We start from the raw sequence: 23,871 nt of genomic DNA, 5'->3' as shown, positions 1-23,871 counted from the left end.
TTCAACCTCTTCCCTAGCTGTCTCTCTCTTCCTCTTCCTCTCTCTTCCTCTCTTCCCCTTTGCCTAAGGCGGTGGGTCTCGTTCTGTGGGAGCGATCGAAGGTGACAGGGGCAGTGAGAGAGGAGGAGAGGGAGGGGACATGCCACTGTGTCGCCCGGGGCACACAACAGCACAGCAGAGATGGAGGGAGGGAGGGAGAGAGAGAGAAAAAGAGAGAGAGACAGTGCAATGGAAGAAAGAAGAGAATGAACGAGAGGGAAGTGGTATTTCATGAGAGATTAATATTTTATTGTTAATGTATTTACATTAACCTTAGCCCCTCCCTTTATTGGGGGTGGGGTGTGTGTGTGACTATGACTTGAGGCAGTCGCCAAAGGTATAAGGCCAGACAACATGATTTTATTTTACTTGTATGAATGTGTGTAGAGACTACCTCTCCACCACCACCACTACCCACCACTACCCAACACACACACACACACACACACACACACACACACACACACACACACACACACACGCGCACACACGCACACACACACACACACACACACACCGCACACACGCACACACGCACACACACATGCACACACGCACGCATACTGTTTTTGTTTTAAGGACATGATGTTAATTTGTCCCGGCATGGTTGCCATAGTGACCTCCCCTCATCTCCCCCTCAGCATAGAGAGAGAGAGAGGGAGAGAGAGAGAGAGAGAGAGAGATAGAGAGAGAGAGGGTGACAGGGAGGAAGTAACAAGAGACTGAAAAAAACGTGCCCTAAAGCGCAACAATATTCAACACACACACACACACACACACACACACACACACACACACACACACACACACACACACACACACACACACACACACACACACACACACACACACACACACACACACACACACACACACACACACACTTACACACTTGCATCAAAGATTTTCTCTATAGAAGTTCTATACTTATATTCTCTATAGTTATATAGTTGTATAGTTCTCTATAGTTCTGTAGTTCTATAGTTTGATATAATCCTCTATAGTTCTATAGTTCTTCCATTATCAATTCCTAACCCCCCCCCCCCACACCACACACACACACACACACACACACACACACACACACACACACACACACACACACATTTATTTTGTGTTTTACCTTGTAAATTCTATTTAGCAAATGGCAGAGAGGGAGAGAGAGAGGAAGAGAGAGAGCAAGGGGGATGGTGAGACAGAGAGAAGGGGGTTGAAAGAGGGTGGGAGAGAGAGCGGTGTCTTGTCAACCGGAAATAAAACATGTTGGCACCCTCCTTCTCCTTCACATCTCCCCTCCTTTTCCCATCGTTCTCTCTCTCTCTCTCTCTCTCTCTCTCTCTCTCTCTCTCTCTCTCTCTCTCTCTCTCTCTCTCTCTCTCTCTCTCTCTCTCTCTCTCTCTCTCTCTCTCTCTCTCTCTCTCTCTCTCTCTCTCTCTCTCTCTCTCTCTCTCTCTCTCTCTCTCTCTCTCTCTGCCCTCTCAGTCCCCTCCTTTTTTTTCTTTGCCTTATCTTGCACTGATAAAGTCATCCTCTGGTCTTGTCGTTTTTTTTTCTTTTTGCTTCTATCACTCTCCTCCCATTATCTCTTCCTCCTCTGTGGCCATATAACTGACTTCTCCTCCTTCTTTTGTCCTCCGTTTATAGAAATAAAACAACAAATATAAGATTATGTAATTCACTCCAGTTGAATGTATGAGAGTCTAAAAATAGACCTTCATCTTTAGGACAAATACTAGTGGTGGGAAAGTGAACAAAGATGGCTGACATCTTCCTATTGTTCTGAAGAATGACAGCAAATTCATCATATTGCTATAAGCATTGTTTCATGTTATACTGCTGCATCTGGGATTTTATACAATAATATTGAGTGTTTTTATATTTTGTGACAGAACGAATGAACCAAGCAGTAATTCCAAAAGTACAAAATCAATCATCAAAATAACAATACATTTTTTCAAGTGTGTGGGTATTTGCATCATTATCTGTATCTCTAGTGCCCATCACAAGCACTTAAAGAGGCACTTCACCAAAAATACTGATTTATTTTGCACATAATCTCACAAAGTGATGTCCCTGATGACATCACTGGTGGCTACAGTATATTCAAGAGTTTTTGGATGCATATTATGTGAAAAATAAATCAACATGGGTCCTCATTATCAAACATGTTCGTAAGTACCTTGCAAATATCTTGGTAAAATGTAGTAAGTAAGTAAGTAAGTAAGTAAGTAAGTAAGTAAGTAAGTAAGTAAGTAAGTAAGTAAGTAAGTAAGTATGTAAGTAAGTAAGTAAGTAAGTAAGTAAGTAAGTAAGTAAGTAAGTAGTAAGTAAGTAAGTAAGTAAGTAAGTAAGTAAGTAAGTAAGTAAGTAAGTAAAGTTTATTTATATAGCACTTTTCACAGAGAGAACTCACAAAGTGTTTACAGCAGAAATAAAATATAAAAATAAAAAGCAAGAACCATTCAGAACAAAAACACAATGCATCACAGAGAAAAAATAAATAAAATACATTTTATACCTGGAGGAGAAGCTCAAACATTACCCAATGAATGAATGAATGAATGAATGAATGAATGAATGAATGAATGCATGAATGAATGAATGAATGAATGAATGAATGAAAACTTTATTTAACAGATTGCAGAATGGGTACAATACAGAACGGCTCAATACACACAATTGTTAAGGGGATGCAGACCAGAGAAAGACGTTTGTCTTGTTTACATCAGGGTCCCCCATTTTCAATTCATAGTGACATTTATGACATACACAACATATTTGACATCATGACATTTATGGCATAGGCCCCCATTTTCAATTCATAGTGACATTTATGACATACACAACATATTTGACATCATGACATTTATGGCATAGGGACATACATAACATATATAGTACTCACCCAAAGGCCTGTTTAAACAGTAATGTTTTTAGCAGATTTTTTAAGCTCTTAGGCCACGAGGAAGGGCATTCTAGAGTCTAGGCGCTACAGATTGAAAGGCTCTGTCACCTTTGGTGATCAACCTGGTGCGCGGAATGACCAACAGATCCTGGTCAGCTGTCCTCACGGTCCTGCTGGGCACATATGGTTCCAGCAGGTCGGTTAAATTTTCTGGTGCCTGGCCATGCAAAGCTCTAAAAGTGAGCACCAGGACCTTGAAATGTATTCTAAAATGTATAGGAAACCAGTGCAAGGAGGCTAGAACTGGAGTGATGTGACACCTTCTGCTTGATCTGGTTAGCAGTCTTGCAGCAGTATTTTGGATGAACTGGAGGCGGTCTATGGATGATTTATTGAGGCAGGTGAGAACCGAATTGCAGTAGTCTAGACGAGAAGAAACAAAGGCATGTATAATCAATAGGTCAGAATGGGAAACAATCGACCTAAGCTTAGCAATGTTCCTGAGATGGAAAAAACAGGTGCGGGTCACCGACTTGATGTGACTGTCGAGATGCATGGCCTGATCAAAGTTTACCCCAAGGTTCCTGAGGTTGGGGCTTACATTTGTTTCTAGGGACCCAAGGCAACCAGCCACCCTGGATGCAACGCCATCAGAGGCCACGATGACCTCGGTTTTGGCCTCATTTGGCTGGAGGAAGTTGCTAGCTAACCAGGCCTTAATGGCTGACAGACACTCATTTAAAACAATAAAATTATAATTAAAATCATCAGGGCAATCAGGTACTAGTACTAACACATTTACAAAAATAATTTCAAAATGAGATTAGATTAAAATATATTGTCATTATACAGCACAAGTACAATACAACATCCAACCAGAGCGCAAATGTAACAGTAAAGTGCACTAGTAACATAGAAACCCAGACATCTCATTCAGTAATGTCAATACTGAACGACTGCACGCTTGTCAAGAGCCAATCACGCAGTTGTTCAGTATTGACATTAGGCTACTAAATGAGATGTAATACCATGTTCTACAGTAGGACTTACTATTTAATACCTAATAAAACAAGTCATTAGAATAATAGAAGCCTACTTTGTTGGAACGATTCATTTAGCACGTATACAGTACTGTGTGCTTGTGCGCTGAGGCTGTCTCACTAAGCCGTTTCTCCACACATTTATTTAGTTCTAGCAATAGGAATACAAACCAACAATAAATAATATCATAGAGAAGAAGACAGTATATGTTAATACAGTATATTCCACTATACAATAGCTATATCCGCGGCAATCGGTTTAGTTCTTATTTATTTAGTTTGCAGTGTGTGTGTGTAATGCTCAATGATGCCTCATTGAGTCAGGACTATAAATGCAAAACGTAATTGTTAATGATACAAATGTTGTCATATTTATTATCATTGTAATTATTTAATTCCACGGATGTCTGTAGTATCGGCAATCCCCAATAACTTGTCCCAGAGAAAGCTGTTGAAATCACGAGCGCACACCGGTCTGTCCGACTTACGACTGCCTTTTCGAGTTCGTAAATCCTACATAAATCCTCCAACAAATGTACAATACGAAGCCGTTTGAGAATGCCAAATAAGTACATAAATCAAGTTACGAAGGAATTCCTTGGTAACTTTTACGTATGTCCATTTGAGAATGAGGACCATTGTTTTTTGGTGAAGTGCCCCTTTAATCACATAGAGGCTCTCTATTTGAATGGCAAAGTTGAACTTGGTTGTAATTCACTACAAGGCATGGCTTTGCACTATCGTTTTCAATCACGTTTACCACCATATCAATTCTAAACTTACACCATGGGGAAGAGAATGACAGCGACACCCGACACAGGAATACGGCCATCGTAAAGTATTACCTATACGCCCATACAGAAAGCCCAGGCATTGTTTTAGTAAAACATCACCCAAAATGATCTTGAGATTCTTCTGATATGCAGATGATAGAATGCTTCACATACTATGAGACTATATTTCAAGTACATATTGCATGAAAACAGAGAAGAGTGGCTGGACAACTCTACACTAAAGAGCTTTTTTGGAAGAAAATATTTTGGTGAAATGCAATGTTCCCATTAACCCCACATGCAGGATCAAGGACAAAATTACTGGTAAACGGTAAAGGAAAAGACTGTTAATATCTGCCATAGGCGGAAAGAAAATGCACCGTGGCTCATCATAATGACGTGACTGCGTGAGAGGTCTATGAGACTAGGGGGTTAGAACTACAGATACAAGCCACACCATCTCAATGCTTCCATGATGTTTTTAAACCAATCATCATCATCATCATCATCATCATCATCATCATCATCATCATCATCATCACCACCACCCTGTACGTTTCAACATGACTTTGTTCCAAGTGCAAAGCTCTGCTTCTTTTCACGTGTCAACGGCTCACTGGCTCTTCTGGGGTAATCCTATGAAATATGCAAATATGATGTCACAAGTGTCAAAGTGCAGTCAGAAAGAAAACACGCCAAACACACTGTGGCACGCGTGTGGCGTGTTGTCTGTGTGTGTGTGTTTGGGGAGATCGAGTCTAAGCCCATAAGGAAACTGACTGACCATGTTGGCAATTCGTGAAATCCAGAAGTGTGTGTGTGTGTGTGTGTGTGTGTGTGTGTGTGTGTGTGTGTGTGTGTGTGTGTGTGTGTGTGTGTGTGTGTGTGTGTGTGTGTGTGTGTGTGTGTGTGTGTGTGTGTGTGTGTGTGTGTGTGTGTGTGTGTGTGTGTGTGTGTGTGTGTGTGTGTGTGTGTGTGTGTGTGTGTGTGTGTGTGTGTGTGTGCGTGCGTGCGTGCGTGCGTGCGTGCGTGCGTGCGTGCGTGCGTGCGTGCGTGCGTGTGTGTGTGTGTGTGTGTGTGGGGGGATTGGGGGGGGCATGTTTGCACTTGTGTCGCTTCAGAGGACTAGCCTTTGTCTCCACACAAAGACGTGAGATTAACATTAAATAGGATGCCATGAACCCAACAATATTGAGGTATATTCATCTGTGCTGAGTTGAGGAATATTACTAATACAAATATCTCTCTTTCACTGTACAGGCACAGTGGTACACATCTCAATTCAGGTCCAATTGTTATATTTTTACCTTAAAGGAACACTCCCACATTATGTGAAATGCGCTTGTCGTGTTCTCCAGAGTCAGACAATTAAGATAGATACCAATTTTCTCTCAGCGGAAAGATTTCCGGCTGCAACCTAGCCTAGCTTAGCACAAATGAATGGAAGCGGACACGGATCACCTAGCCTAGCTTAAAAACTCTGGGAGAGGTGTTTTTGGCCAACAGCCAGGCTAGCTGTTCTGACAGCGAGGAGTCTCACTGGGGGAATATAACGCGTGCGGAGGTTCGCGCTATTTCCCCCAGATCCCCTCCCCAACCGACCAGTATGAGTCGCAGTTTACAATGACCAGGGCTTGTGTGCTAGTATATAACGTTGACAAAGCCAGATACCCAAGTAAAAAAAATTCTATTTAAGTATATTTTCTGAAAGTATACTTTATATACTTGAGTATTCTTTTTATGTATTCAAAAAGTATACTAACGTTGTGTTAAATTTAAACCACTTAAGTTGTACTTGTGTGTTAAATGTTTTACTTAATTAAGATGTGCTCAAGGGGCGGCTGGGTAGCGCAGTGGAGAATGCACTCGCCTACCACCGCAGAGACTCTGGGATTGAATCCACTTGTAGGAGGCATGTGGTAGTCTTCACCCTCCCTAGGCCGACAATGGGGCAATGCACGCAACGACCAGGAAGGGAATTGGTATAACGACTAAATTGGGACTAAATTGGGAAAATACAGAAAAAAGTGAGAACAAAAAATAGATGAAAAAAAAGAAAAAAAATATGTGCTCAAATATATTATCATTTTGATTACCAAAATGTACACTTACACTTAACTTAAGTTTTACAACTTAAGTTTGGTAAACATTGGACTATCATACTAAACATGTGCTTTTAATTAGTACATGAAAGCACATGAAAGTACCAACATATTTTTTGCAGGTATACTCTACATATGGGTAGACATATACTTTTAGCACACTTAATATACTAAAAATATAATTTCAGTATGGAAAGATATTATAATTTTTTTACTGGTAGGCTATTCCACACTATGGCTCAGAGTGTGGGATTAATAGTAATTTTTGGAGCTTGGTGTGAGTAGCTCTTGATTAAACCAGCGTAAGAACTAGGGCTGACCTTCGAAGCTTTTTTTGGCAATCGAAGCTTCGGGGCCGAGCTTCGATTTTAATTCGAAGCTTCGAGAAAAGAAAAAATAATAATAATATTAATTATAATTTTTTTTTTTTTATCTTATGTTGTGGGACTTGTACAGCACTTTGGTAAACTTTGTTGTTTTTAAATGTGCTCTATAAATAAAGTGGATTGGATTAATTAATTAAGTAGCCCCTTTCGTGACTGTGACGCAGCCAACAAGGTTTCACTTGGCTGCGCTGCCTGGGTGCAGTGGGGCTGCTCTCACAGCCAACGACATGACATTACATAACTATGTTGCAACCTTCGTCTATCAAGCAAACAATTATATTATATTTTATTTATAATTTATAATTTATAATTATATCAGACAATGCACCTACAAAAGCAGATGATTACAATTAAATTAGCCAACTTGGTAACACATTAGTCATAGCAGCATATGCATAGCCTTATTAATGTTTTGTGTGGCGTCGCCGTCGTGTACAACGATACTTACGTTTTTTAGGTGATTTGATAAAGTTGTGGTAGAGTTGTGATATGCCATTTTCTTCTGGCATATCTGGCACTCGGCTTTTTGGGCATTGTCTTTTCATATTTTAAAGTGTAACCACACGTCTGATGACTTCTTCGTCGACATGTCTGCTGCACATGTCCTTGTTGTTTTCAACACAGATAATCTCCACGTGCTTGTTGTAGAGAGGTGGAGTCGAGGCGCCGCTTACTTTCGTTTCATTGGAATGGAGGCGGGAAGGCGCCGCTTACTTTCGTTTCATTGGAATGGAGGCGCAAGATTTTGGAGAAAAAAAATAATAATAATAATAATATTTTCTTTTATTTTTTTTTAAACTTCGATTTTTTTTTTATGTTCGAAGCTCATTATGAAGAGCTCAGCTAGAATAAGAAGCTATTGTCCCAAGAGAACATACATTTATAATGTCATATCCCTTAAAATTATATTCTTAAATTATGAATAAAATATTATTAGACATTGTGCGTCTATATTTTTCTATATTTTGTAATACAGTCTTGAGAACCAGAATTATATATATATATATATATGGTACATACACTGTATTTATATAAAAATTACTTTATTGTTTGATCTATCTATCTATCTATCTATCTATCTATCTATCTATCTATCTATCTATCTATCTATCTATCTATCTATCTATCTATCTATCTATCTATCTATCTATCTATCTATCTATCTATCTATCTATCTATCTATCTATCTATCTATCTATCTATCTATCTATCTATCTATCTATCATCTCTCTCTCTCTCTCTCTCTCTCTCTCTCTCTCTCTCTCTCTCTCTCTCTCTCTCCTCTCTCTCTCTCTCTATCTATCTATCTATCTATCTATCTATCTATCTATCTATCTATCTATCTATCTATCTATCTATCTATCTATCTATCTATCTATCTATCTATCTATCTATCTATCTATCTATCTATCTATCTATCTATCTATCCATCCATCCATCCATCCATCCATCCATCCATCCATCCATCCATCCATCCATCCATCCATCCATCCATCCATCCATCCATCCATCCATCCATCCATCCATCCATCCATCCATCCATCCATCCATCCATCCATCCATCCATCCATCCATCCATCCATCCATCCATCCATCCATCCTCCATCATTCTATCTATCTATCTATCTATCTATCTATCTATCTATCTATCTATCTATCTATCTATCTATCTATCTATCTATCTATCTATCTATTATCTATCTATCTATCTATCTATCTATCTATCTATCTATCTATCTATCTATCTATCTATCTATCTATCTATCTATCTATCTATCTATCTATCTATCTATCTATCTATCTATCTATCTATCTATCTATCTATCTATCTATCTATCTATCTATCTATCTATCTATTCTATCTATCTATCTACTGTATCATTATGTCTCTCTCTGTCTCTCTCCCTCTCTCTATCTCTCTCTCTTTATGTCTCTCTCTCTCTCTCTCTCTCTCTCTCTCTCTCTCTCTCTCTCTCTCTCTCTCTCTCTCTCTCTCTCTCTCTCTCTCTCTCTCTCTCTCTCTCTCTCTCTCTCTCATTAAGTCCAGGCCTGACACTGACATTGACTCTGTATGTCATTCCTCCACCCCCCCTCTCCTCTCTCTCTCTTTCTCTCTCTCTCCCATTCCTCCACCTCCCTCTCCTCCCTCCCTCCCTCCCTCCCTCCATCTATCGCTCCGAGGACCAGAGTGCCTGAAGACGTGTTTTCCCCCCCTCTCTCTCTCTCTCTCTCTCTCTCTCTCTCTCTCTCTCTCTCTCTCTCTCTCTCTCTCTCTCTCTCTCTCTCTCTCTCTCTCTCTCTGACCCGTTGTCCCCTCCCTCTCCTCCTCTCTTTCGCTCTGTCTAACTCTCTCCATCTCTCTCTGGCTCTCGCCTTGCTGTTCTGCCTCTCCTCCTCCTCTTTTCATTACACACACACACACACACACACACACACACACACACACACACACACACACACACACACACACACACACACACACACACACACACACACACACACACACACACACACACACACACACACACACACACACACACACACACACACACACACACACACACACAGAGTCAACAAAAGCGAGGTCAGACCAGAGAGATGAAGGGAGAGTGAAAGAGAAAGGGAAGGAGTGGAGAACGAGAGACTCGGGCTGAGAAGCGGAGGAGTGGAGAAGAGAGAGAGAGAGAGAGAGAGAAGAGAGAGAGAGTGAGAGAGGAGAGACTTTTAGAGAACACTCTCTACTTCCCTTGGTTTCGAAGGTGAGTGGGGGGCCTCCCCGAAACTACTTAATTTACCAACCACAGTTGAAATCAGAGAGAGAGAATGAGAGAGAGAGAGAGAGAGAGAGAGAGAGAAGAGAGAGAGAGAGAGAGAGAGAGAGAGAGAGAGAGAGAGAGAGAGAGAGAGAGAGAGAGAGAGAGAGAGGAAGAGAAGGAGAGAATACCTATTCAATACCTGATTAGACATTGCATGTAGTTGTGAGCCCGCTGTCGTTGATATTTGTTATGTACGAAGAATCACTTTGAGCTGTCGAGGGATATAACATACTGTGAGTTGTCAGTCGTATAGCAGAGCCAACATGAGCATTATGATCAAAACCAAACACCTAAACCTAAATATTCTAACACCAGTCAAGAAAAATGTGGGATTCTGAAATGGAAAAAGGTGGAGAAAAACTGGGATGTCTGTGTTTCTCAAGCAGGGTAGAAAATAAATAGAGCTATAGCCTACGACCTATGTAGAAAAGTGACATAGCTCTTCTGATACCTTCTGACAAAGGCATACATTATGTATAAGTACAACATATGTTTTCAGATGAGTGATGTTTATCCTATTACTTTATGTAAAGAAGGTTATGCTCTATCCATTAATCGCCAATGATAGTAGAGGTATTTTCGGGTGACATGTAACATTCTGTCCAAAGGATGTAGACTAGTCAGTACACAACTGCAAGTGCAGTAATAAAAAGATAAATAAGGACTAAATACGTTTATTTGTCTTTAAGGCATCATAGTGCACAATATAGTGTGTTGTAGGGTTAGGCAGCACAGTGTTGTACTCCTCATCGATAGGCTAGACATAATTATATCCCCAAACAATGTTTTCCCAGACCTCCACTGCGGCAGATCCTTCTATGTGAACACGATAACTCAAATTACTTTCTTTCGAATCTTTTCAAATTTGTGGTGCATGTTCATGACCCATAGACGAAGGAGCCTATTGATTTTTGTGACCCCACAACCTTTCCTCTAGCGCCACCATCAGGCCAAACCTTCAATATTCACATTTGTGTATTTCAAATAGCTGTCATCCAAATCTTTTTGAATTTTCTGGGCCCATTCATGACCCCTAGAGGAAGAAGCCTATTGATTTTGATTTTGACCCCATGATCTTTCCTTTACTGCCACCACGAGGCCAAACTTCCATCCTACTTGTGAACGCAATAACTCAAATACTGTAGCTTTCATTCTAATCTTTTCAAATGTGACCAATAGACAAAGGAGCCTATTGATTTTGGTGACCTTTCCTCTAGTCTAGTGCCACCAGGCCAAACTTTACATTTTAGAATTAGTATATCTCAAATACCTTTCATTCTAATATTTTCTAATTTGCTGTGCACATTCATGACCCCAAGTGCAATAATCATATTGATTTGGTGACCCCATGACCTTTCCTCTAGTGCCACCATCAGACCAAACGCAAAAAAAAAAAAAAAACTCAGAGCGTGTTTTTATAGTCACATATTTGTCATGTGTAGGTGGGTTTTCGAGCAAACTCACCACTCTCGCTGCCGTTGAATTCGTAAGGGCTGCTACCACGTAGTAGTACTTGGTGGCATCCGCGGTAATATCCCTGAGAGCGAATTGGGCTTCGGCTTGCGCGAACCAAGCGTTGGCACTCTGCGCAGCTTGAGTGAAACTACGTTCAAAGTTCTGCGATCTGCGTTCTGTTGTTCAGTTGACATGTTCGATATAATCTCCGAAATACGTCCAAGGGTCACAAATGTAGGAATGCAGTAATGATAGCGTAGACGGAGTCGTGTTCCGATGCAAAAACATTTGTTTATTACGCACGCTACTGTCGCACAAACAACACTTCCATTCAACTTTCACTCGTCTGTTTCTCTTTAACTACGTCATCCCCCGCTAAGGGTCATGGGAGATGTAGTAAACACCACAAAAGGCTAGAATGCCGTGAATTATGTCCCAGTAAGTAGCCACTACACGCAAATCATTAATCATACATCCAAAATAGCATACGTTTATTATTATACACGATGATGATACAGAAAATTACAGAAAAAATGAGAAATGCATGGCAAAAGTAGCATTTATTTTCAGTAATTTAGAGACCCCCCAAAGATTCACAAATCATGTATTCAGGTGAGCTGATGTCTGATCTAAGGGAGCCATGGCTCCCACAGCTCCCCCCGTGGATCGCACCCTAAGATATGTAAGGAAGTATAAGTGAGCAGTAAATGATGTACAAGGCTTTATAGTTTAATATATCCTTACATTTATACACGATTGCTACTGACTTGGATATTTTTCCTTGAATATAGTTATCATGTTGTTTCCATTTAAATTTCTGATCAATAATTACCCCTAGAAACTTTATCTCAGAAACTCTTTCTATTTTCACATCACATATTTTTAACTCTATATCCCCCTCTATTTCTTTTCGATTACCAAAAACCATAGATTTTGTTTTCTTAATATTGAGAGACAATTTATTAACATCAAACCAAGTTTTGAGAATTTCAAGCTCTCTTTCAATATCAAACAGAAGTTCCTTTAAATTACTTCCTGAGCAATATACATTTGTATCGTCTGCAAAAATAACAAAAATAACAAACTTTAACAGTTTGTTACAGCAACATTGCACATATCATTAATATAAAGTATATAAAATGTATTGGACCTATCACAGATCCCTATACTCCACAGGTGACCTTCCTAAATCCTGACACAGTGTCATTAATTTCCACACATTGCTGTCTGTTTTCCAAGTAGCTCTTCAGCCAAGAGTTAGCTATACCTTGTATCCCATACTTCTCCAATTTCCATTTTCAACTGCCTTTGTTATTTCTTCTACCATCTCCATCACTGCATATGTAGTAGTTCTATTTTCCCTAAACCCATACTGGTCTTCACTTTATTTGTCAATGAAATTCACAAATAATTTCTCTAATATTTTAGAAAATTGAGGAAGTAGAGACACCGGCCTATAATTGTCCATTTGATGCTTATCTCCATTTTTAAATATTGGAATTACCTTTGCTGATTTCCTATTATTAGGAGAAATACTTCTTTGAAAAGACAGATTGCATATATAGGTCAAAGGTTTTACAATAGAATCAATTACTTCTTTAATAATGTCAATAAGTAAGTAAGAAGTAAGCACATTACTTACTTCTTACTTCACAAATGGTGAAGTAAGACTCCAAGCACACACACACACACGCACGCACGCACGCACGCACGCACGCACGCACGCACGCACGCACGCACGCACGCACGCACGCACGCACGCACGCACGCACGCACGCACGCACACACACCACACACACCACAGAATTGCTCTCTCATCATTGGACTGTTAAGGCGGTAAATGTTGTGGCCTGGGCTGGTGACGATAGAAGCAGTAGTGATGCCTCTGTGTATGAAGACAGAAAAACTTGGTTATTTAGGTGAGGCTGTTCATATTTTCAGTTATGGGTATTTGTATCTGTGGCTATGGTAGATTCCAATGTGTGTGCATTTTTTTTTATATTGTATGGTTTTATGTATTTATTGTTGCTTTGTAAAGCATCCTTGGGTTTCATGAACGACGCTATATAAATCTAAGCTATTATTATTATATATATATATATATATATATATAATATATATGTATATTTTGTGTATTGTTGGTATTGCGCACAGTTATACGGCATGCAAATTTCACACACACACACACACAACGGCGGAGGAGAGTCAGACTGAGAGACATAGAAGCAGCTGCGCTGTTTTAAGTGAGCATGGCCTATTGAATTGATTGATTGATTGATTGATTGCTAATTTTATTACTGTACGCCTGGTTTCCATGAAGTTCTATAGAAAGTAGGTCTGCATCCCCTTAACAATTGTGTGTATTGAGCCGTACTGTATTGTACCCATTCTGCATCTGGTAATACAATTTTAAATCAATCAATCATTCCAATAACACACAGTTGGATGTGTTAGTTTGTTGACTTTTTTATTTGTTTTACCTACTTTCTATAGAAGCATCTAAGAAGTTCTATAGGTCTGCATCCCCTTAACAATTGTGTGTATTGAGCCGTACTGTATTGTACCCATTCTGCATCTGGTAATACAATTTTCAATCAATCAATCATTCCAATAACACACAGTTGGATGTGTTAGTTTGTTGGATGAGAACCGTTGGATGCACTTCCGAGCTGCTTCCACATGGAGGCAACTTGTCTTTTTTGTTGTTGTGGGAACTACTTTTTCTGGCGGATGGTTTTTTCAATAAATCTTCGATTAATGTGTGTTTATTGTATAGCAATAAGGTTGGATGAATGTGGCAGTTGTATAAAAGCATTACACCACTTTCAGTCATGATTTGTGAAAAATAAACCATGCCTAGGGGGGTCTAATGACCCTCGGCTGCGCCTCGGGCCTAACGATCACCCCTAGGCATGGTTTATTGTTCACAAACCACTCCTGCGTGTGATGTAATGCTTAATTACAGAATGTGTTGTGAGACATTCAAGTATTACATGCACATCTGTATCAAAACCCAAATGCTCCCGTTTGTTGTACAGTACTAATCTGTGTGTGTTTAGGTTTTTAATTGTTAACGTCCCCCTCCTTTGCGGCTCAAAGGAAAACAGTGATTCCATGAGCAACTCATCGGGTAAATCGGGAAAGGAAGGCATATTACCTTTAAAGGGTTCACTTCACCAAAAACAATGCTGATTTATTTTGCACATAATCTCACAGACATCCAAAATTATTTTTGCACACATTCATTTAGTTTGACAGTTATTGAGAATAAATTCTCAAGTTTTAGTATGGCCACCAGTGATGTCATCGGGGACATTGAATCCTTGTGTTGTGTTAATGACGGCCGAATGAAATTATACGGTAGCATTCCCTATGAGACAAAGTATTGCTATTTATTCATCTATTCATCATTTCATGGAGCTGTAATTAACACACCTCAAGGACTCAATGTCCCTGACGACATCACTGGTGGCCATATTGAAACTAATTTACTCTCAATAACTGTCAAGCTAAATTAATGTGTGCAAAACTGGAGTTTTTGGATGTGTGTGAGATTATATGCAAACAAAGTAATCAGAATTGTTTTTTGGTGAAGTGCCTCTTTAAGTGCCTGTGATGGGTACTAGCGATATTAGTATAACGGAATCTGGAGCAATTTCAAGTTGGATTTTGTTAAATTCATTTTGCAGCTGTTCAAAGGTAGGACATATTTTATCTTTATAAAGGCCATCATATTATGCCATTACTTTTCCATATATTAAAAGAGTGATCCATAATAGAGGGGGAGAAGAGATGGCTGGGATAAACAGGGGCAAGCAGAGAGCCATTCTGCCATCCATAGTTCCTCCTGATATTAGACCATATTTTCAAAGACTGTTACAATGGGATTGTTCTTGACATAATGTAATGCCAAGGGCATAGAAGAGAACAGAAGAGCATTCAGAGATGTCAGATGGCATGAATTGCATTCCATTTGTACCCAACTTTTTTTTTGCTCTTGCAGATTTTCTGCATGTTTATCAAATGAGTGAGGAGAGAGCATGAATGTTACACGCCCAATAATAAAACAGAAATTCTAGTAATCCCATTCCTCCATCTAGTTTTGGTTGTACAGTATAAATAAGCTTTCCTGATTCTAGGTCTCGCCTTGTCCCAAATTAAACTAGAAATAATTTCATCAATGGATAAGGATTTACATATAGGATATAGGAATTCCCTCATAACCCTCTAGGGAACGCAGAGCAATGGCCAAAGATTCAATAGCAAGAACAAATAAAAGGGGGCAACCATGCCTCGTAGGGAGAAGTAGGGAGATCTAAGGTTTAGGTTTAGGTCAGGTTTACTTTATTTGTTCAAGGGGGACAGTGTACATTAATAAACATCTAAAAAAACGTAAATGCACCACATTTTTGACAAAAAGGCTCATTTCCATTGGTAGTCCCCCTGCCAGAAGGTACAGGCTAATCCTATGTGAAAAAGAGTTAGCAATACAAACAGAATACAAGCAAGATAAATAATATTACAATAAAAACAAAAACAAAAGCACATATAGTAGGACATAAGATAGGGATACAGGGCACAATACAGTCATGGACACATGGACAGATCACATCATGACTATGGCCCAGGGCATAGACAAATGCATAATATCCACACACTGCACCCCAGACAAAGGAGGAGGAGCCATTATACACTTGATCTTGAAAACTAGGCAGACGTTTAGACGTTCAGGTTTTCCCAACTAAACAGATTATACTTTTTTTAGAATGTGACAATGATGGTACCTGAATGGTTTCTTGTCTAGAATTGTAATTGCTTGTTTGTATAGTGATAGTAAGGGAGTTGGTCATCACTGTCATCACTGAGGCAAAAGCGGACCGATACAACCAAGTTATAAAATAAAAAAAAAGTCCCATTGAACTTGGTTGAAGGCCTTCTCAGCATCCAGGGAAACAAGAACCTCTATATCACAGTAAATTTCGCTGAGTAAATTTTACTCAAACTGAGCAAAAATGTTCTCACTTGGGCTCAAATGGACTCAGTTTGAGTAAGATTTACTCTGCGAGGGGCCAAGTTGGGGGAGTATACTGTATTTAAGCATTACATCACACGCAGGAGTGGTTTGTGACCAATAAACCATGCCTAGGGGTGGTTGTTAGGCCCGAGGCGCAGCCGAGGGTCGTTAGACCCCCCTAGGCATGGTTTATTGGTCACAAATCACGACTGCACGTGGTGTAAAGCTTTTATACAACTGCCAGATTCATCCAACCTTATTTCTATACAATAAACACACATTAATCGAAGATTTATTGAAAAAACCATCCGCCAGAAAAAGTAGTTCCCACAACTCCATGTGGAAGCAGCTTGAAGTGCATCCAACCAAACTAACACATCCAACTGTGTATTATTGGAATGATTGATAGAAGTTGCCTCATGTGGAAGCAGCTTGAAGTGCATCCAACCAACTAACACATCCAACTGTGTATTATTGGAATGATTGATTGAAAATTTATTAAAACGTTTTCTTTGCCCTATAGGAAAAAAACGTTTTCTTCGCCCTATTTTTTTATTTATTTCTTTTAGCCTAAACTTAACCAGTTGGAAACCAGGGGTACAGTAATAAAATTAGCAATCAACCAATCAATCAATTCAATAGACCATGCTCACTTAAAACAGCGCTGCTTCTCTCTCAGTCTGACTCCCCCGCTGTTGCAGACAGGAGTGTGTGTGTGTGTGTGTGCGTGTGTGTGTGTGTGTGTGTGTGTGTCACAGTGTGTGTGTGCGTGTGTGTATGTGTGTGTGTGTGTGTGTGTGTGTGTGTGTGTGTGTATGTGTGTGTGTGTGTTTGTGGGTACGCCAGCGTCGGACAGTGTGAGAGAGAACGCTGCAAGAAAGTAGGAAGGAAGAAATTTAAATCAATCAATTAATCTATCAATCAATCCGCGATTTTTCTTTTGTTCTAGATTGAGTCAAGACCCATCAATTACATCATCCAACATTGTTTAAAATACTAACACATTCCCCTTGACAGAATCGCTTCATATTTAGTCGTTATGGTGCTTTCAACATAACCATTTGATCTCCGCGATCCTGTTTTCTCCCGGAGTGAGCCGGGGAGGGTTATGTGATTTGGTTGTGGGCGGGTCCTGAGCCCAGGACCGTGGATTGTTACCAATAAAGACGTGTGAATGGCCAATCAGAATCGAGAAATTTGCATGCCGTTGTATAAGATATTATAAAGTTGACGAAGGTTAGAAAACAAAAGGCGGTTCTTGATAAGCCCGGTCTGCTCTGGTGATATAATTGATGGGAGAACCTTTTCCAATCGTGTGGCAAGCATCCTAGCTAACAGTTTGGCATCCATGTCTAAAAGGCTGGCTGGTCTATAAAAACCTGTCTTCACCTCCTTTAACAATATGGATGCCTGATAAATGGTTGGAGGAAGAGTCTTGGCCTCAAAGGCCTCATTAAAGGCATCAGGTAGCACTCGGGAGATACATTTTGAGAAGGCCTTGAAGAATTCTAAAGTAAACCCATCAGGGGATTTGGAACTTTGCATACTTTTTATTGCATGTGCTAAGTCCTCAGGAGAGAAAGGCTCATCCAGGCTGGCCTTATAACTATCTTTTATTATTGGCATTTATAATTGATCTAGAAAGTCACGAATTAATCACCTTTGGAGTCTGAGGCATACAGCCATACCTTATTAATTTCCTACTGGTCAGTATGGATTTCTCCAGAGGTCATAGAATTTCCACTATAAGTTTTGATGCAGCTACTTGACATATTTGATGAGCCAATATGCGTTCAACCTTCTCAGCCTGCTCATACAATCTATGTATGTCTGTGTACTACTATGCCTGGACTATAGTATTTATTAGCATAATCGATTCATCAGTGGAAAGGTGATCAAACTTTTATAAAATTTGAATTTGTTCCATTCATGGTAGCCTAATACACAGTTCCATAAAAAAAAAACTAAATCATAATCAAAGCACCTCTTAATTTGCACATTCCATGAGCGAAAGGGAGCAGGGAGAAGAAAATCTTATTTTGCCTTTCCCTTACTCAAAACAATAAATAAAAAATAGAAATAGGTGGTCTGTCAGTTACACATATTTAGCTTAGCACAAATTAATAGAAGCGGATACGTACCACAAGTTAGGCTAGTTGTCCATATTCGCTTCTATTCATTTGTGCTAAGATAGGCTAGCTTGCAGCCAGATAGCTTTCTACTGAACGCATAGAGAGGAAATTGGTACCTATCTTCTTGTCTGACTCTGGAAAAGACGGTAAGCACATTTCCCATAATGTTGGCGTGTTCCTTTAACATCTTGCTGTGTCTCGCGCTCTGCACGCACTGCTTAATGCTGGGTGACAGTGTTACTCTCTCCTCTCATGCGTGTGTGTATAGAGGGTGTCGGGAGCGGAGGAGGGGGCCCTTAATTACCTCATGTGTTTGGGATGAACTCGCCGACATGTCACCCCAGGACGCTGATGCACCCTGAATGTGTGTGTGTTTGGGTGTGTGTGTGTGCGTGTGCGTGTGCGTGTGCGCACGCGCGCGCGCGTGTGTGTGGCTTAGGATCCTGATATGGTTGTAAACACCAAACGCCTTGCCTGGCTATGTTACCTGTGGCTAACACAGCCTCTCCAAACATTAGCATATTGTCTATAAATAAAGATCTGCTTCACAAAAGAAAGTGCCCACAGCTAACGTTAGTTTATTAGCAGCTAACGTTATAGTTTACTGTATTAGCAGCTAACGTTTATTAGCAGCTAACTTTATAGTTTATTAGCAGCTAATGCTATAGTTTATTAGCAGTTAATGTTATAGTTTATTAGCCACTAACGTTATAGTTTATTAGCAGGTAACATTATAGTTTATTAGCAGCTAACATTATAGTTTATTAGCAGCTAATGTTATAGTTTATTAATAGCTAATGTTATAGTTTATTAGTAGCTAACATTATAGTTCATTAGTAGCTAACATTATGGTTTATTAGCAGCCAACGTTATAGTTTATTAGCAGCTAATGTTATAGTTTATTAGCAGTTCATATTATAGTTTATTAGCCGCTAACGTTAGTGTTTAGCAGGTAACATTATAGTTTATTAGCAGCTAACGTTGTAGTTTATTAGCAGCTAACGTTATAGTTTATTTGCAGTTAACATTATAGTTTATTAGCAGCTAACATTATAGTTTATTAGCAGCTAATGTTATAGTTTATTAATAGCTAACATACTTTATTAGCAGCTAACTTTATAGTTTATTAGCAGCTAATGTTATAGTTTATTAGGACCTAATGTTATAGTTTATTAGTAGCTAACATTATAGTTCATTAGTAGCTAACATTATGGTTTATTAGCAGCCAACGTTATAGTTTATTAGCAGCTAATGTTATAGTTTATTAGCAGTTCATATTATAGTTTATTAGCCGCTAACGTTAGTGTTTAGCAGGTAACATTATAGTTTATTAGCAGCTAACGTAGTTTATTAGCAGCTAACGTTATAGTTTATTTGCAGTTAATATTATAGTTTATTAGCAGTTAATGTTATAGTTTAATAATTGAGGGATACAGGTAACTAACTATGTGTTGTACATTACATATGGTATGTTACAGTATATGTTACTGTTACTATGACTACCTTACTATACAAATACATTTACTGATAATGGCCCATCTCTTCTTCTCTTTCTTCCTTTTCTCCATCCCTTCCTCTTTTTATTTTATCTGATGAAAAAGTATTTGATTTGGATACCCTACTGTCTACTCTTCATACTTGTCTGACAAGTCATTATCTGACAAGTCTACCCAGTCATACTTATTCCCCATCTCTCTCTCTCTCTCTCTCTCTCTCTCTCTCTCTCTCTCTCTCTCTCTCTCTCTCTCTCTCTCTCTCTCTCTCTCTCTCTCTCTCTCTCTCTCTCTCTCTTGGAGGTGGTGAAATCAGGAAGTGGTGAGGCCAGGGGTCAAGGGTCATGTGTGAGAAACTCACCATGCTAAATCTACAGAGTGGCACAGACTGGGCAGCCTCCAACAGCTGGTACCATCATCAACCCAGCACCATGGCACCACACGGAGCAGGTAGGGTGGCCCCCTCTCCCTCCTGGGATAACTCATATAACAACCTACCTGCAGTTAAACAGCTAGAATAGTAATAGTATAATAAAATAAGACTCAAGATAAGGACAATAAAGATAACTAAGACATAAGATAAAAAAGAGGATATTGGGATTGATTGATTGATTGGTTTATTGATTGGTTGGTTGGTTGATTGATTGGTTGATTGGTCGGCCGGCCGTTCGGTCTGTCTGAGTGAGTGATTGATTGATTGATTGATTGATTGATAGGTTGGTTTGTTTGGATGGTGGGTTGGTTTTTGGGTTGGTGGGTTGGCTGGTTGGTTGGTGGGTTAGTTGGTTGATTGGTTGGTTGGTGTGTGGGTTGGTGGGTTGGCTGGTTGGTTGGTGGGTTAGTTGGTTGATTGGTTGGTTGGTGTGTGGGTTGGTGGGTTGGCTGGTTGGTTGGTGGGTTAGTTGGTTGATTGGTTGGTTGGTGTGTGGGTTGGTGGGTTGGCTGGTTGGTTGGTGGGTTAGTTGGTAGATTGGTTGGTTGGTGTGTGGGTTGGTGGGTTGGCTGGTTGGTTGGTGGGTTAGTTGGTTGATTGGTTGGTTGGTGTGTGGGTTGGTGGGTTGGCTGGTTGGTTGGTGGGTTAGTTGGTTGATTGGTTGGTTGGTGTGTGGGTTGGTGGGTTGGCTGGTTGGTTGGTGGGTTAGTTGGTTGATTGGTTGGTTGGTGTGTGGGTTGGTGGGTTGGTCTGTCTGTCTGATTGATGGGTTAGTTGGTGGGTGGATTGGTTGGTTTTTGCGTTGGTGGGTTGTTTGGTTGGTGGGTTGGTTGGTGGGTTGGTAGGTGAGTTGGTCTGTCTGATTGATAGGCTAGTTGGTGGGTGGGTGGGTTGGTTTTTCCATTTGTGGGTTGTTTGGTTGGTTGGTTGGTTGGTTGGTTGGTGGGTTGATGGGTTGGTTGGTATTTGGGTTGGTTGGTTGGTGAGTGGGTTGGTAGGTTGGTTGGTCGGTTGGTTGGTTGATTGGTTGATTGGTTGGTGGGTTGGTTGGTTGGTTGATTGGTTGGTGGGTTGGTTGGTGGGTTGATTGGTTGGTGGGTTGGTTGGTTGATTGGTTGGTTGGTTGATTGGTTGGTGGGTTGGTTGGTTGATTGGTTGGTTGGGTGTGGTTGTTGGTTGATTGGTTGGTGGGTTGGTTGGTTGATTGGTTGGTAGGTTGGTTGGTGGGTTGGTTGGTTGATTGATTGGTTGGTGGGTTGGTTGTTGATTGGTTGGTTGGGTGTGGGTTGGTGGGTTGGTTGGTTGGGTAAAATATATTACCATCCATCTCCCACATTTTACAACAATTGTTTTCAAACTGGTCCCTGATGGAAAATATATCACATCAGTGAATCCTAGTAATTTTACTCTACTTGTAATCATGCCTACCTTTGGGGGAGCCACCAACTTCTATACTATAAACACACATCCTAATATAAACACATTTCCTTATATAAACACACATCCTAATAATTGAATACAAATTATAATAATTATTGTTTTTTTTTACACAGTTGTTGCTCCCACCCCCTCTATATCTGCAACCAATATATTGACATTAAAAAAAGATAACTAACATAAGGGGAAATTAGCCAAAAATCCGTCTTTAAGAAGTTGGGGGGCGGGGGGGGGGGGGGGGGGGGGGGGGCACCTCGGCTTTAGGTGTTCACAGTCAGAACATATAGAGCACGAGGAGAGGTTTACCACTCTTGAACATGTGGAAGACAAGTTTGGTATTCTGTCCAGCTTCCAATACCTGCCACACCAAGAGCTGATGAAGCAAGTGCACGCACTTGCACACACCTTAAGCCATGGTGGGCAATCTGATTTGGATGGGAAGGAGCTGGCTCAGGAGTTGGAAAATGTACCTGACTTGCCATCAAAGAGCATGACAACTCTTGAGTTGTTGAAATTCATACACACAAAGCAGCTCACAGAAATATATCCCAACTTGTTTATTGCTCTGCGGATCAGTGCAACGCTACCAATAACAGTAGCTTCAGCCGAGAGGAGTTTTTCAAAATTAAAACTCTTGAAAACATACCTGAGGTCAACCATGGCTCAAAACCGCCTCAGTGGTCTGGCTGTAATCAGTATTAACCATGAGGTTGGTGGTCAGATGATGATGTGATTGATGACTTTGCAGCGAGGAAGGCCAGAAGGATTGCACTGTAAATGGAAACCAGTAGGAGCTAATATGGTGGCTAACCTTGAAGTCTGATGATAGGGAGTGGAATGTAAATTGTTCTTGAGACAAAGTGAATTCGTAATTTTTATTTATTTATTTGTTTGTTTATTTAGCATATTATATTTTGATTATTTAACATGTGTAACATATTTTACAATACATCATTTTCTTTGAAAGCAAATTTGCACATTATTTTTATGTTTGTTATTGTTATTATTATTATTGTTTGTTAGCTAAGTTGTTTATTTGTTTTAATTCTTTAGTGTGCACTTTACATTTCTTCTTAATTTTCTTTGAAAGCAAATTTGCACATTATTTTATTGTTTGTTATTGTTATTATTATTATTATTATATTATTATTATTATTATTATTATTATTATTATTATTATTATTATTATTATTATTATTATTATTATTATTATTATTATTATTATTATTATTATTATTATTATTATTATTATTATTATTATTATTATTATTATTATTATTATTATTATTATTATTATTATTATTATTATTATTATCGTTTGTTAGCTAAGTTGTTTATTTGTTTTCATTCTTTAGTGTGCACTTTACATTTATTCTTAGCTCTTGTTCTTGTTTGTAATAAATAAAGGTGCAGTACTTTACTATATAACTGTTAAGAATAAGATGTTTTGATATCGTTTTGGGGGGGGGGGGGGGGGGGGGGGGGGGTGAAGCTTGCCTAGAGCGCCAAATGTGCTAGGTCCAGCTATGGGCACGGCTCTGTTGAAGTTGACAATGCTGTTTGGGGCCTATTATGGGCCACGTAATATATTTATAGTGTGTAACCATAGTATAAGTATATATAGGCATGTTAGACTTTCTTTTAGCAATGGGATTGGGTTTCTTCATTGTGCGCTTATCCTTATCATTAGGGCACAAGTATATTGTGTTTTATTATAAATAAAGTTAAATATCATGTCAACAGCATCTACAAAAACATGCACACATAGATAGTTTTCCAGTACAAATTACAATGCGATATTACATCATTTTATGTCTTTATATTGTAATACATTTGTCATAGTGCT

The 23,871-nt window shown here is 39.5% G+C and overlaps 1 protein-coding gene across 1 annotated transcript in view; it reads left to right on the top strand.

The window, feature by feature from the left end:
* Positions 1-20,499: 20,499 nt before the first annotated feature.
* The window catches only part of pax10 (paired box 10), a gene marked incomplete at both ends in the record, with an annotated part of 30,502 nt that continues 27,130 nt past the window's right edge, over positions 20,500-23,871 (top strand). Inside the window, one exon of the mRNA XM_084329117.1 lies at positions 20,500-20,605. Within this exon, the coding sequence (XP_084185243.1) occupies positions 20,500-20,605 (106 nt within the window). The remainder of the gene's footprint in view (positions 20,606-23,871) is intronic.

Source organism: Notolepis coatsorum (genome assembly GCF_963971535.1).
Source record: "Notolepis coatsorum genome assembly, chromosome: 14".
In the NCBI taxonomy this organism is placed as follows: domain Eukaryota; kingdom Metazoa; phylum Chordata; class Actinopteri; order Aulopiformes; family Paralepididae; genus Notolepis; species Notolepis coatsorum.
The sequence above is the reverse complement of the archived record's forward strand: the minus strand, read 5'-3'. Positions and strand labels throughout refer to the sequence as shown.